Raw genomic sequence first — 14,294 nt, 5'->3', positions numbered from 1 at the left:
TTCCTGGCTGGGTGGGCTTTTCCGTGTATAATGTTTTTAACCTCAGCAGCCAGGCCCCAGCTCCCCTGGAGCCTCCAACGCAGAAGGCTTCTGTGCAAGACAGTGGCCACGGTTGGAACGTGTTCCTGCTAGTGCAGACCCCCAGCCCCGCACTTGCTCTTGACCGCTGTCAAGTGCCTCATTTCCTTCCCTGTCCCACGGCCCCTCTGTAGGGGAGCCAGGAGGGCCTCGTCCAACTCCAGCTGTGCGGGCGCCAGGCCTCACCCCGTGGAGTCCCGGCTGCCTTGGCCTGTGGCCTGGGTTGGCCCTCTGGGGAAGTGGAGCTTGGGTAAGGATTTCTTTGTCCTGTTAAACTCTTCTTTTCCTCACACCCTGGGCTCTCTCCCCCTGCATCTCTGGATGACCCCCAGTCATTCCATGAATAGGGCAGTAGCCCCATGAGAGACAGCTGTGCCTGGTTTGATGGCCAATGACAGTTAGGGACATCAGGGGTGTTAGAAGAAATTCACCACAGGGGGAGCAGCCCCTCACGGCCATGTTTGGATGGGTTTGAGGCCCTTTGTTAACAGGTATCAGGAAGGAAAGCTTGGGGGGCAAGACAGAGGGAAAAGCCATTCCATCCTTGCCCTATCCTAGGCATGACAAGGTGCTCCATCAAAGGCTTCTTGTTCGTGAGCCACCAGCTCCAGTTAGAGAGGAAAACACAGCCCAGGACTCAGGGCCCATGTGTCCTTCCATATACCCACCTTCCCCTTGAAATGTGGCAGCTCTACACCAGCTGACCTCACCCGAGTGAGCAGGGTAGAGGCACGAAAGGTGATATTTATGAAGGACATGCTGCCCAGTGGGCTGGTTTTTGGGGTGGGGAGGTTCAGGGTTCCACAAGGCCCACGTCTGGGCCACAGCTGCCCCACCCCAGGCCCAGGTCAGCCCGGCCCAGAGACCCTCAGCCCAGGTTGGGGACCTGGACGCACACCCTGCCCAGCAGGACCCCAGGAACCCACCTCACGGAGTTTGGTCAGTTTCTGCATCCGCACTGGCTGCACTTGTATCTGAAAGTCTTTAAGTCCAGGAGCCTTGGCCAGCTTGCTGCCAGCTTTGCCTGACAGACGCTTCTCTTCCTCTGCCAGCGGCACCTTGGCAAGCACTTTCTGAAGCCGGGGGCCGGGTTCTTCGGGACTGCTGTCCCAGGAGACATCCCGCAGCAGGGGCGGCCGGGACACAGGGGGCCACAGCTCAGCTTTGGAGCCAACCTTGGACCCTGTGGGCTCTCCGACTGTACTTTTCCCCTGGGGGGACTGGGGAGCCGCCCCTCCAGAGCCCTGGGTTGGGCTTCTGGGCAGAGGGTTGCCCTCCTTGGCTGTCTTCAGAAGCGGCTTCCCTAGCTCGCTCTCAACAGGGCCAGGCTGGGGGCTGTTCAGGGCCATTTTCCCACCACTGCCTGTGCCAGAAGCTGGGCCCTTGGGTATGGCCTCTGGGCGATGGAGGGGATCAAAGTTTTCCTTTTGTTCTATTGCAATTTCTTTGGACTTCTCAACTGTGGGAGAGCGAGGAGTCAGCCTGCCCTGAGACACTTTCCTCTGGTCATTCTGCTTGCGGTCAGCTAGCCCTTTGAGGACATTCTGAAAGAGACAAGGTAGAGCTGGGACCCCGGGGGCAGGTTGGAGGGGAGAAGGGTGGATTCACCTCTGCTGTGGGGTCTCTAACCCCATGGACCCTGCTAAGGGACCCGCACGTGTGTGTGCGTGCGCACGTGCGCACACGTGTATGTGTGTACATGTGTGTGTGTGTGTGTGTGTGTGTGTGTAGGGGTGGGGAGGTGTTGGAGAGGTATGGGCTAGGTAGAAAGGGAGGACTTCTCAGTCACATCTGAGCCAGCAAAGGGGACCTACAAACAAGCCTGAGGTTTGTAAAACAGACAGGATAAGGGGACCTGCCATTCAAAACCTGCCAAGAACTTCCCAAGGGCTAGGCGCTGCAGAGGACAGTGGAATGGAGTGCAGCCACAAGTTTTGGCTTTGACTCTGTTGCCCCAGATTCTAGTCCTAGCTCTGCCTGGCAAGGCCCTTAACTCTTAGGGATTCAGATTTCCCATCAGGTTTGTGAACTCCCTGAAATTATATACAAATGTATATGTGTGTTTGTGTGTTGTATGTATTTTTCTGGGAAGAGAGTCCATAGCTTTCAACAATGTCTCAGAGCGTTCTATGATCCAAAAGAGGTTACAGATCACTGAATAAGGGGGTTCTTGCAAAGCTGATAGCTTGCTGTTCAGAAGTTCCAAGATTCTGTGCTCTTCCTTCATTTCCCAAGGGAAAGCTGCTTTGTGAGGTGCAGGTTCGTGTGTCTGTCTGGGTATTTGTGTGGCTGTCTTGTGTGTGTGCTGAAACTCTACCAGAGGACTCTATCCCAGACCCAGTTCTAGATGAGATTATATTCTATGCTGCCCTGACACCACCTTGAGCAGGTGGTTCTAAGCAGGTGTGGGGCTCTTCGTTTGCTCGTCAGCAGAGATGAGGTTTTCCAGGCTGCCCCCAGGTAGAGTCCCAGCTAGGGGCTGGAGCTTTCCTGCAATTTTCACTAGAGCTGACGGGGGCAGCAGTCTTCCCTGGCTGTTGCTGGGCCCAGTGGTCCCCCCAGCCTCTGGCAGCAGCCTGACTGGGAATGTAGGACTATGGGCAGGACCACCATGGAGGTCATCCCCACTGAATCCCGCAGCCTCACCCCCTCCACCTCAGGCTTCCAGTCACCGTAGGGCAGAGGAACCTTCTAGCTTCCTCAGCCTTGACCTTCCACTCACGCACACCCACTGGCAGGCTGCCCAGGGCCAGCCTAGGCTTCTGGGACACCGTGTCTCCCACACTCAAATCATCCAAACTGGGCAGACCTCAAACTCACAGGCTCGCCAAGGGGAGGTGAAGAGACTTCGGCCTCATCCCCCTTCTGCTGGAGAAAGTAAACACGAGTCAGTCAGCAACGTGAAGAGGCCGAGTCTCCTCTTGAAACACCCTCAAGGAGACCCCTACAGTGGTGCCGATGTCTCCCCCACCCAGCACCCTCGCCTCCAGCGGGTCATGGAGGGCCTCTCAGGTGTTACGGGGTTAGAGGAGAGACTAGTTGACATAGAAACCCCAAACGGTGCCCCGTTACCTGTGGTGGTGCTCCGGGCAGAGGGGACCCTGGGCCACTGCACGCATCCAAACCTAAAATGGTCCAGACACTGGCAAGTGATGTCCAGCACCCCAGACCCTCAGCTGTCCCTTTAGCAAAAACGCATCTACCTCCCCAGAGTGTCCTCCCTTGGGTCCCTCGGGCCCAGGAGCCAGTAATGCCCATGCCTGTTGAGTACCTCTCACAATGCCAGGCTCTGTGGGGAGTCCCCATCTAATCATCACAGAAACCACATGAGGCCAGGGCAGGGGGAAATCAAGGCCACACAGCCGGAGTGTCAGCGCTGGGATCTGAACCCGGGCTGCCTGGCCCGAGCCTGAGCTTGCCCCGCAGCTCTGACAAGGGTAGGCTGCTCTCCCTGGCACCCCAGCCCTACCCTGGCTGAGCTGAGGGTGTGGCCCTGAACGCAGCCTAATGAAAGGGAAGCAGTCAAAACACAGAGTGGCCCAAATAGAGGCCTTTGCAAATAAGCTCTGAGGTGACCTCTCTCCAGGTCCTCTCTGGGCAGAGGGCCCCGGCCATAGCCCCCTTCCCTCCATCCTCATCCTGGGCTAGGCCTACCTCCCCACGCTAGCTTGAAACCCCAAAGAAAGCACATCTTCCTCCTCTGAGGCAGCACAGCCAGGCCCCTGGGGAGGGGACCAAACGGGCATCCTGACTGGGAAGGCTGCAGGACAGGAGTCCTGGGGCCCAGGGGAGGGACTGAGCCACCACCCAAGGTGGGGAGCCAGAGTGGGCAATGCCGTGGGGTTCAGGGGGGAGGTGGACCTCACCAGGCCGCTTGGGGACGGTGAGGGAGTTGCTCTGAGAGGACCCAGGAGAAGTTCCGGGGCTGAGGTTTGGGGAAACAGCTGTGGAGACAGACACAAATTGGCCAGCATTCGTGAAGGTTCAGGACTTCAGCCTAACAAAGACATCCTTTCAGGTATTTCTCGCCTCTGGGGACTGGGTCTGCCTCGTCAGGTTCAGGGGCTGATTCTGGACTCCATATGAGGCTCCTACCACAGCCCAATGCCTCCCTGCTGCCAGCCCAACAGAGGGGGCGCTGGGGTCATTTGGGGGAGAGGGAGGGTGATTGGGGTCACACTCCTCAAGTCTGCCTGGCCTCACCCCAAAGCACCTTCTAGAAACAGAGGACCTGGCATTGCTTGGCAGGTACAGCTCCAAAGGCTATACCTCCTAGACTTGCCAGGATGGCTCTGATTTCAAATGTGCCCCTTTCCTCCTAAGTACATTCAGACTTGTTTAGCTGCCCCAATTTTTTCCTCAAGAAAAAGAGTGACTTTAGCCAAAGGGATAGCAGGAGAATTTCAGAAAACCTTTCTTCTAATCCAGAAATTCCAGAGAGACACCAAAGACCACACTTCCCTTCCCTAGGATCCTTCCCGGGGCACAGCTGGAGGTCAGGGAGAGGAAGCCCAGGGCCAGCCTCTCCTGACCTTTGCAGAGGAGGTGCCCACAGAGCAGGGCCTCCTGGGGATGGTGGGAGACCACACAGACCCCAGCCCTGCAGGGTGGCCCGGGAGTCTGCGCACTCGGGCATCACACAGTGGGTTTCTCTCCAGGCAGGGTTCAGGGACTGGGGAGCCCAGGTCAAGTTCATGGGTGTCATATGGGCTAGCAATTCTTGGCAAAGCAGGAAGACAAAATGGTCACACATAGACCCCAAAAAATGGAAAGCAGAGTTTTCTGGGCTAGAGTTGGGTCAGTATTTCAGAGCTTCTGATACGGGGTGCGATGCCCTCTCCCCACAGGATCCTCTCCACGAGCCTCAGTCCTCCCGGGCCTAAGAGGCCTGGGGGCAGGCGCGTCGAGAGCCACCCCTGGGAAGCAGGGCTCCTGCTGCATCTGGGGCTGGGCCCTCCCCAACGCCCGCCCCCGTCGGAGGGGCTCAGGGCGGCCTCCTGTCGTCCTACCTGACGGGCAGTCGCCGGGGCTGCTCCTGGACTTCCTCCCGCGGCGGGTCAGGAACCGCTCACTCACCGACTTGGCTTCCTCCAGCAGCGCCAGGTTTTTCTTCTTGTCCTCCTCTGAGATGCTGATGTCCGGCAGCTGGCCGTTTACCAGGTCAATGATGTGCCCCGTAGGGTCTGCAGAGGAGGGGTGAGCACGGCGTGAGAGCCACGGAATCCTTGGTCCCCAACCTCAGCCCTGCCCCCAGTCCCTACCCCTCAGCCCAGGGACACTGCCCAGAGGGGACTTGGCCAGCCAAATCTCAGCCCATTGCCGGGTCCTGGAGAGGGCTGCGTGGGGACAGCCAGGGCTCCCCCAGCAGGCCTGACCCCTCCAGCTTGTAGCCGGTGGATGTGGCAGGTCCTCTGTCACAAATGGCCGTGAAGCCACCTAGGTTCCCAGTACTGTCCTCCACTCTGCCATGAGGGAAGGCCACCAGGAGACCCACCTGTTCTACCTGCTCCCCTAGTGTTCTTCCTTCGGTCTCTCTTTCTTTAACAAGATAGTGAGCTTAACATATGTGGATAAAGGAAGCACTCCAAAGATCATGGGCCAAAGACACAACCCCATGGCCACCTTCCCTCCTTTTTCCCTCTACTCACATTGTTTACCCCCATCCTTCTCCATAACTGCCCCTTCTCCAGGACGCATTCCCTGGGTGAGTGACACCACCTCTCACCCAGCTGCTCGGAAACGTAGGAGTCACTCCACACTCTTCCCTCCTCCTCAGCTGCCCCCAGGTCCAACCAACTCAGCATCAAGTAAGTATCTCTGGAACCTGTGCCTCATCGCCACTGTTGCTCATCAGCTGTAACTTACCTGCACAATTACATCAGCCACCTCATAGGCCCTCCACCTCCAGGCTATCTGCTCCGTCCCATCCTCCACTGCCTATCACAGTGACCTTCCTAAGGGCCATATCTGACCATGCGATTCTCCTGCCTCAGCTCATCAGGATTCCTCCTGGTCCCCCGTGTGACGTCCAGATGCCAAACTGCACCCAGCCACTTTCCCTGATCCCACATACTCCTCTCCTCCAGCCCCTTGGTAGTGAATGGCTCCCATTGTGCCTCTCCAGCCTCCGTTCCTCCTCCTTCTGGTCATAGCTCCCCGGTTTGCACTGGGTGAAACTCGTCTGAGTCTCAGTCATGTTAGGAAGGAGCTAAACAATACTGCCCATCTCAGCCCAAGTGCCAGTAAGGGGACCACGTACCATCCTCAGCCAGCCAATGAGCTCAATCCCCCTGGGTGACTGGTTCAGGGATGGCCATGGAGGCCAGTGAGAGGCAACTCTGAGAATGGTGGTGCGTATATGGGGAAGAGGAGCTCTCTTTTCACTGAAGGGATGTAAGTTGCTGGTAGCCATTTGCCCAGAAGGAAGCCAACACGCAAGAGAGGAAACTTGGGAGATGGGATGGGATGATTGCTAATGACCCAACATGAGCATCTGGGCTCAGCGCTCCGTGAACACACAGACCCTGGCTTTTATTTATTTTTATGTGTTTTGGCATAAGCTAGTTTAATTGAGTTTCTGTCATTTGAAAGAGTCCTGACACACAGCCAAGCAGGCAATTGCTCTGTTACGGCTCCTGCCCAGCAACACAATTGCTTCCTCCACCCAAATGACGTTTCCTCCCTCTTGTCTATCTGTCCGACTCTCTAAGGCACAACTCAGATACTATCCCCTCTGGACTACTAATCTGAGAAGAAGAAGAGGGGAAGGGGCCAAGCCCGGCCAAGCTGCCAGACCTCAGTCTTCTTCCTACTCAAACACACCTTCAGTTGGACCCCTATCTCCGGTGGCAGAAATAAGACAAATCGGCCTAGCCCTTACCCACAGAAGTCAGGGGAGCAGTGGAAACCTTCAGGTGTCGGTGAGAAAGCCTCCTGTGGGGACTGTGAGCTCTGAAAGACCAAACAGAGTCATCTTGTTAGGAAAATTTGTCCACAGCTGGTAAATAGGAGACCAGATGCTTGCATAATCTTTCAGAGTCATCCTAGAGCATCATCTTACAAGCTTGTTATTTTTTCAAGGGCGAAAAAATATGGGAATTTGTTAGAAATGCAAGTTCTCAGGCTTCACCCACCGACAGGATCAGAAACTCTGGGGATGGGGCCCAACCATCTGTGACCGAACAAGCCCCGGCCCCAAACCCAGGTGATCCTGATGCTCTCCAAAGTTTTCGAACCACTGCCCTTTGTAACTTTGACGATTTAGTATTTATTAGGGCTCAGACTCTGAGTGAATATCTAACTTGCGGAAAACTCATAAACTGTGAATAATTGCCTGGTAGAGATGCAGATGATTTCTGTTGGGGAGAAAAGATAAAAATAAGGTTTCATTGCCCTGTGAAACATTAACCTATCTTGTATCTAACTTAGCAATCTTTTTTTTCTCTTTTTAAAGATGTATTTATTTATTTATTTTGGGGGGCTGCGTTGGGTCTTCATCGCTGCGCACAGGCTTTCTCTAGTTACAGCAAGCGGGGGCTACTCTCCATTGCCTTGCGCGGGCTTCTCATTGCGGTGGCTTCTCTTGTTGCAGAGCACGGGCTTTAGGTGCACAGGCTTCAGTAGTTGTGGCACGAGGGCTCAGTAGTTGTGGCGCACAGGCTTACTTGCGCCACAGCATGTGGGATCTTCCCGGACCAGGGATTGAACCCGTGTCCCCTGCATTGGCAGGCAGATTCTTAACCACTGCACCACCAGGGAAGTCTCTAACTTAGCAATCTTATTCCAGCTTTCTTTTCCTCCTCACTGATTATACTACGTACATCCATTTCTCGTATCCTCCTTTGAGCTGGCTTTGTTATCCTGATGGTCCCCTCGTTAATGAGTTAAGTAAATCTTTGACACATGCTCACTATATATCTGTATTAGAATTATCTTTGTAACTTTTTGGAAATTAAACTTAGAAAATCTCATTCCAGCTAGACCAATGCATGGGCTAGTGCTGTGTAAAACCTAGGCAGGGACATCCCTGTGCATGTGAGCCAGCGTCCCTTCCAAGAGATCATCTTCCACACAGGACCCACTTTGGCCAGAAGCAGGATTCTAGTAAAAAATTCACATCTTTTAGGTCTGTTTGAAAATATCTGAGCAGTTACTGTAGAAAACTCCCCTGCTATGAGCTGTGCTTTTCTTAAAGGTTAACAAGGTGCAAAGAGCCAAATCTAGGAGAGAAGAAATAATTTGTGGGGAAAGATAATGGAAAGATCCCAAGCTCTCTCTCCCATTTTGAAAAACTGCTTGATTGTATTTCATCAATAAAATGATCAAGAACGAAGAAAAGATTTGTAAAAAATAGAGCTGTCTAATCCGCACATGCTAGGAAATACTGCTCTTTACAGCACAGATTAGGCAAATAGGAGGTTACCTGTTGACCAGGTTTTTGTCAGTTTCTTCTTCCGGTGAACTGGCATCCCCAGTCAGGATGATGGTGGGTGGACTGCAAGATATTCCTGCGGTGGGAGGGCCCTGGTTGTTTAGAACAAAAAACACAGATGGAGTTAAGCTCCCAGGAGCTGGAGCCCTTATTCAAGTATCATGACACTCAGAGACTTCTTGACGAGGGTCAAATGCTGTTTATTTGGATTATTCAGGGGGGGAAAAAAAAGGCAGTTTCTCCTTCATTTACCGAGCTTAACTTGGTCTATTTTCATGCACTAAGATTAGGGAACTTCTAAGCCATCCCTGGTTAATTCTCACTAACAATGTAGAAAAAGAATGGTGCAGGGTCCTCAGGCTGCAACCAGCCTGGTTGGGGAAGGATGGAGGCCAGCAGAAAAGGCAGTGGCACCACACATTCCCAATACTCAGTGACGCCCTACATTTGGCTAATTGTGACCTTTCAATAAAGGTGATTTGTTCCATGGATAATGGAACACGCTTTGACTTTTGTAACTTTGTAAAAATGTTTATCTACATAAATACACATTTCTGAAATAAGAACAAAAGTTAGGAGCCAATCCTTAGATTTTTGAGATAGTTTGCAACCACTAAACAAAATAGAACAAAACTACTAACCATCAAAATGAAAGAGTTATTACATCCCAGGTTGGAGAAGTTGTAGTGAAATTGGTATACCGTTATGCTGCTAATGGCTGTGTGAGTTGTAAAACCCTATCTGGAGTAGAAAAAATACTTGCTGAGTGAGTAAATGAGTGAATGAAATAAAAGCAATACTGTATAGGATATACAATAAGATCCATGAAGATGCATATCAACCTGTGTTTTCCTACACCTAAGTGTACTGGGGGTAAAAATAGGACCAGTTAACAGTAACACACAGTATCTCTCTGGTTCTTCTGCCACGTGCTATTGCGGTATTTCCATCTCAGAATTGTTCCCAGCTATGTCTGGGAGACTCTCCAGAGGTCCTGACTCCTCCAGAGGACCCTTCATCATTTGCCTTCTCCTCTGCCCTGCCCCCTTACTGATGGGTACAGCCCGGGCCTTCTGTGAATGCCCTACTCTCCCTGCCAAAGTCCTGTCTCCCTGGGCTCCCGAGCATGTCACACCACCTGCACTATTGGTGTGGCCTCCTGAATCTTCAGAGCAGCAGGTGCCCATGGCCACTGTCTCTGGAGGTCGTGTCCTTCTGGAGTCCCTGGGCATTAAGTGCTCTTACCTCTACTGGCCCCACTGAAGCCATGGCCTGGGGGCTGCCCTCGCAGAGCCAGGCTGAGCTGTGTTCTTGAGCCCTTGGTATGCAGGTGTTGGTTCCTTGCGAGGTGAGGAGGAGGTTCTCTCTCCTTTTCACATCATTCTTTGTTGTCAAGTGGGTGCTGTACAGTACCATGTGGACTTCTCAAATCCCACAACTTTTAGTGAAACCAGCTCTTCCCATTGTCATTTGCATCTCTTCCCTCCCTTGGCCTCAAACATGAGGCCGGGTGAGCTGGAGAAGAGTCTCTGAGTCTAGCCAGGGAACGCTGGACCCCTATGTTCCAGGACCTTTCAGCAGGAGGGAGCTGCAGTGATGGGAGGAGGGGGAAGCCCTCAGAATCCTCGAGCACATGGAAGGGCAGGGACTTTGGCTGGGTAGGAGGAACAGGAAGCAGCACTGCCTTTTGGAAGACTCACACTGCACTCAAATTTCTGCTCATTATCTGCTAGCTGTGTGTCCTTGGGCAAGTTATCTAACCACTCTATGCCCCATGATCATAAAATCTAACTCACAAGGTTGATGTGAAGATTAAAAATAATGTTGACACAGCACCTGGCACATGACTGATGTTTTCAATAAATGGTAATATTACTGTCAGATTACCTTTCTGTCTCTCATTCGACAAACACAGTTTAGTTATCCATCATGTGCCAGGGGCAGTTTGAGATACAAAGACCCTCAAGAGCTCACAGCCAAGCAAGGGATACAGAGAAGTAATTAATACTTATAATAAGTATAAGGAATGAAGCACATTCTGTGAAATGATAAGGAATGAAGCACATTCTGTGAAAGCTCAAAGAAAAGGAAAGAAAACTCTCTCAGGAGGGGAGCTGGAGAAGACTCTCAAGAGGAAGGGACATTTGAGCTAGGTCTTGAGGGATGAATAGGAGCTTGCAAGACAAAGATATTAGGGGAGAGGTTTTTGGGCAAAGGGAACAGCATAAGTAAAAGGCATAACTGGGCATTAGGGATTCACAATGTAGCTAGAGCATAGACTATAGAGTATGTGAAATAGGAGGGCCCAGGGATGGGGGCGGCCATATTGTGATTTATAAGAAATGTATATATTTGGTCATTCAGATGACAAAAATATATTCCTCATATATATTTGGTCTTCATCCACAGTTCCTGGCTTACAGCTCCCCAAACACTTGGAACTTCCTGAGTGATAAAAGCTTGGGGAAACATCTTTTGTTATAATATTTGGTCTCTTGTCCTCAGTTCCTGAAAATGCTTCAGAGAATTGCTTGACATGTTATAATGAGGTCCAAGAAACTAATTTTGGGGCAAAATATGAAACCAGAATAAGAGGTTGAGCCAGCTTTTGAAAGACCTTGGTTGCTACTCCAGTGAGTTTGGTCTTTGTGGTTTTGGAGATGGGGAACACTGAGGATTAGGCCTGGGAATAACTTGACTGCCCAAAGAGAAAACAGAAATGTTGACAGCAGATCCGTCCATGGATCCCCGTGATTCCCACTGGTTGAGTTGCTGGAGGAGGCCCTGTTACTGAAGCACCATTCTGCCCCATAGGAATTTTGAGGAGCTCCCTAGTAAACTGGAGCCGTGTCACTCTCCAATTGGATATGCACGGTTGGAGAAGGTAGAGCGATAGGGAGTCAGCATGATGCTTGTGGCTGAAGCCAGGACTGGCCAACCTGTCCTCATGACCCCAGAGCTCCAGTCCCTCCAAGAACGCAGATATACATCTTTCTGTCAAAGACTCCTCCTGGAAGAGACACTCAGGAAGGTTCCCCAAAAGCAACAACTCCTTCTGTGGATAGTTTCACCCTGATGGGCTGGTGATGAGCTAGTCACCTGCTTCGTCCTCTTGTTGCACTGTCCCTCAGTTCCCATCACTATAAAGTAGTCAATGGTCTGCGGTCTCAGAAGATGTTTGTGTGAATAAAATGAAGTGATGAATGTGTATGCCCTTTTATAACTGTCATCTGATCTACAAATACCCATTAATCATGGTTATCACTCAAATGAACAGCAGCTCCACTCAGTTCTCCCCACCTTTTGTCCACCAGGCTTCACTGGTGGGAGACTAGCAAGCAGCAGAGGGGCTGGCGCCTTCCAAGGGGCCAGGAGGGAAGCAGAGGATCTTGGGTCATGGTGTGGGGCCTGAGGACACACAGTGGAACAGCACCCATGGGAGCTGCTGAGGTCAGGAAGGGGAAGCAGAGTGTCAAAATGGCAGGTGATGATGGAGCTGGGGCAGGCAGGGCCCAGGCAGTGCCAAGCTAAATGGGAGAGCCAGTGAAGTGGAAGGAATGTGGTGCAGGGGGAAGGTGTTTCTCCTGGGTAGATTCTCTGGGGAGCAGAAAGGGCTGAAGTTTTCCCAGAGGCTTCTGTTCACCTCACTAAAAGGGTTTCTTGCTAACATGGCCTCTTGGATCTCAGTGAGAGAATTAGCATCCTCTGAATCCTATCCTCTGAGCTCAGAGGTACAAATTGGAGACCTGGGAGCCTGTTTGCTGTGAGTAGCATTTACAAGTTTTTATATTAGTTACCAACATTTCATAATTAGAAGAATTCCCATAAAAGTCTGGATTTCCTGCTTTTCCTAAAAAACCAGGAGATCAAGCCATCTTCGTTCCACAGTTCTGCCGAGTAACCCTTGGTTGGAGTCAGCTCACGCTGGCTTGTTTCAGTCATTCACACTCCCTGCCTGGCCCCAAAAGCATCTGAGTTACTGCTCCTGTGACCCATGATTCTTAGCCTGTCTTGGTTTTCTGGAGCGCAGGAGGTTTGTGCTTAAAGCCTCCTCCACCCACGTCATCTTTTTTTATTCAAACCACTTTATTAAGGTGTGATTGACATATTTCATGTGCACAACTTGATGAGTTTAGAGATAAGTATATACCGTGAAACCCTCACCACAATCCCTATCCATCACTTCCAAAATTTCCTCCTGCCTGAGGATAAGAACACTTATAAGATCTACCCTTGTAGCAAATATTTGGGTATACAATACAGTAGCGTTAATTCTGGGCGCTCTGCTGTACAATAGATCTCTAGAAGTTATTCGTGGCCGTGTAACTTCCACAACATCCTGACGGAACTACTTTCCATATGGCCTCATGGGTGACTGTTACCATGGCAATGCCAGTCAAAACACTGACTATGCCTATAGTATGTGTGAGGTTCCTTCCCTGGGTGGAATTTATTTCTACAGTGAAAATTTGGCCTCTGAAAATCACCTTTTCCATGTTCATCACATTTAGAGAATTTTTTTCTTGTATGAATCCTCTGGTAAACAAGAAGAAATGCACTTTGGCTAAAATATCATTTTCCCATTTGTTCTATCATATGGTTTCTGACATCCCTTGGAGGGGCTTTTACAAATTCCCAGCATGCACTGGTGATGATGGGCTAGGTCTACATAAGGGGGCAGAAGGAGCCAAACATTAATTTCTGCATGTTGTATTCTAGAAATAAAATGGTGGTGGTGGTGCTCGGGTTATACCATATACCCATTTCCAAGAGTCTCATATGTTCCAGCTGCTAAGTAAGTAGAATGCAGTTTATTTATTTTTGTTGACACACTACCTATTTCCCAAAGCAATCTGAAGTCACCAACAATAAACTATAAGACATAAGAAGATGAAACTATAAAAAGGAGGGAACAATTGGATAAATACAGACATCCCTAGCAGATAAAGAAAAATATATGCTTCTTCTAGCATCCATGGTTTGACCCGGAAGTTAAACTATTTGATCTGAAAGCCAATGAAGCTGTGATCCATGTGGGCGAGTCTCTGAGAGAGTCTGCCTTAGAGAATCGTTCAGCAGATAAAAAGCAAATGTTTTCTGGGATAAACTGGGAGATTGGGATAAATTGGGAGATTGGGATTGATATATATACACTACTAAATATAAAAGTTAACGAATAAGGACCTACTCTATAGCACAGGGAACTCTACTCAGTACTCTGTAATGGCCTATATGGGAAAAGAATCTAAAAAAGAGTGGATATATGTATATGTACAACTGACTCACTTTGCTGTACACCAGAAACTAACACAACATTGTAAGTCAACTATACTCCAATAAAAATTATTTTTAAAAAAAGAGAGAGAGAGAGAGAAGTCCACTCTTCATTCTCACCTCTAAGGAGAACAAACCTTAACTCCCACCCTCCCCTCTCCTCTCCCCTTTGACTCTTCACTTGCTTACCCGCCGCCCCAGTCTCCTCTCTCTCTCTTTCTTCCTCCCTCTCTCCCTCTCTCCTTCCCTCCCCACCTTCTTCCCTCCCTCCCCCCTCGGCTTATTCCTCCAGCTTCATTAAATTCTTTCTCGTGCACATTGTCTTACCCTTGCTTTTTATGATTGACACAAAGGTTTTCAAAAGTCTTAGAGTCTAAGAGAGGGGGCCAGCCTGTAACATTTGCACATTACTATGCTTTGTTCTGTCCATTCATACAGCGAACGTTTCTTGAATGCCTAGCGCTTTCTGTGGTCTATGCTAGGGCCTGGAGGCAAAGGTGAACTAGGCAGC

General features: G+C 50.6%; 1 protein-coding gene across 14 annotated transcripts in view; it reads right to left on the bottom strand.

Annotated features, from left to right (window-relative positions):
• Window positions 1–14,294, bottom strand: part of IRAG1 (inositol 1,4,5-triphosphate receptor associated 1) — a 176,950-nt gene that overhangs the window by 53,769 nt on the left and 108,887 nt on the right. For 9 of the 14 annotated variants that reach the window (XR_010946145.1, XM_067749909.1, XM_067749913.1 and 6 more), the window contains 7 exons: window positions 8,501–8,601; window positions 6,959–7,029; window positions 5,088–5,261; window positions 3,945–4,022; window positions 3,151–3,203; window positions 2,899–2,946; window positions 1,005–1,622 (listed from right to left, as the gene is read on the bottom strand). Coding sequence is in view for 13 of the 14 variants with exons in the window: in XM_067749909.1 (XP_067606010.1) it covers window positions 1,005–1,622; window positions 2,899–2,946; window positions 3,151–3,203; window positions 3,945–4,022; window positions 5,088–5,261; window positions 6,959–7,029; window positions 8,501–8,601 (1,143 nt within the window). In the remaining variant the exon portion in view is untranslated. Of the gene's footprint in view, window positions 1–1,004; window positions 1,623–2,898; window positions 2,947–3,150; window positions 3,732–3,944; window positions 4,023–5,087; window positions 5,262–6,958; window positions 7,030–8,500; window positions 8,602–14,294 lie in introns of those variants that run through there. The other 5 variants (XM_067749903.1, XM_067749906.1, XM_067749907.1 and 2 more) reach the window with 5 other exon arrangements.

This window comes from Pseudorca crassidens, chromosome 9 (genome assembly GCF_039906515.1).
Source record: "Pseudorca crassidens isolate mPseCra1 chromosome 9, mPseCra1.hap1, whole genome shotgun sequence".
NCBI lineage: Eukaryota > Metazoa > Chordata > Mammalia > Artiodactyla > Delphinidae > Pseudorca > Pseudorca crassidens.
This window is presented reverse-complemented; position numbering and strand designations above follow the sequence as displayed.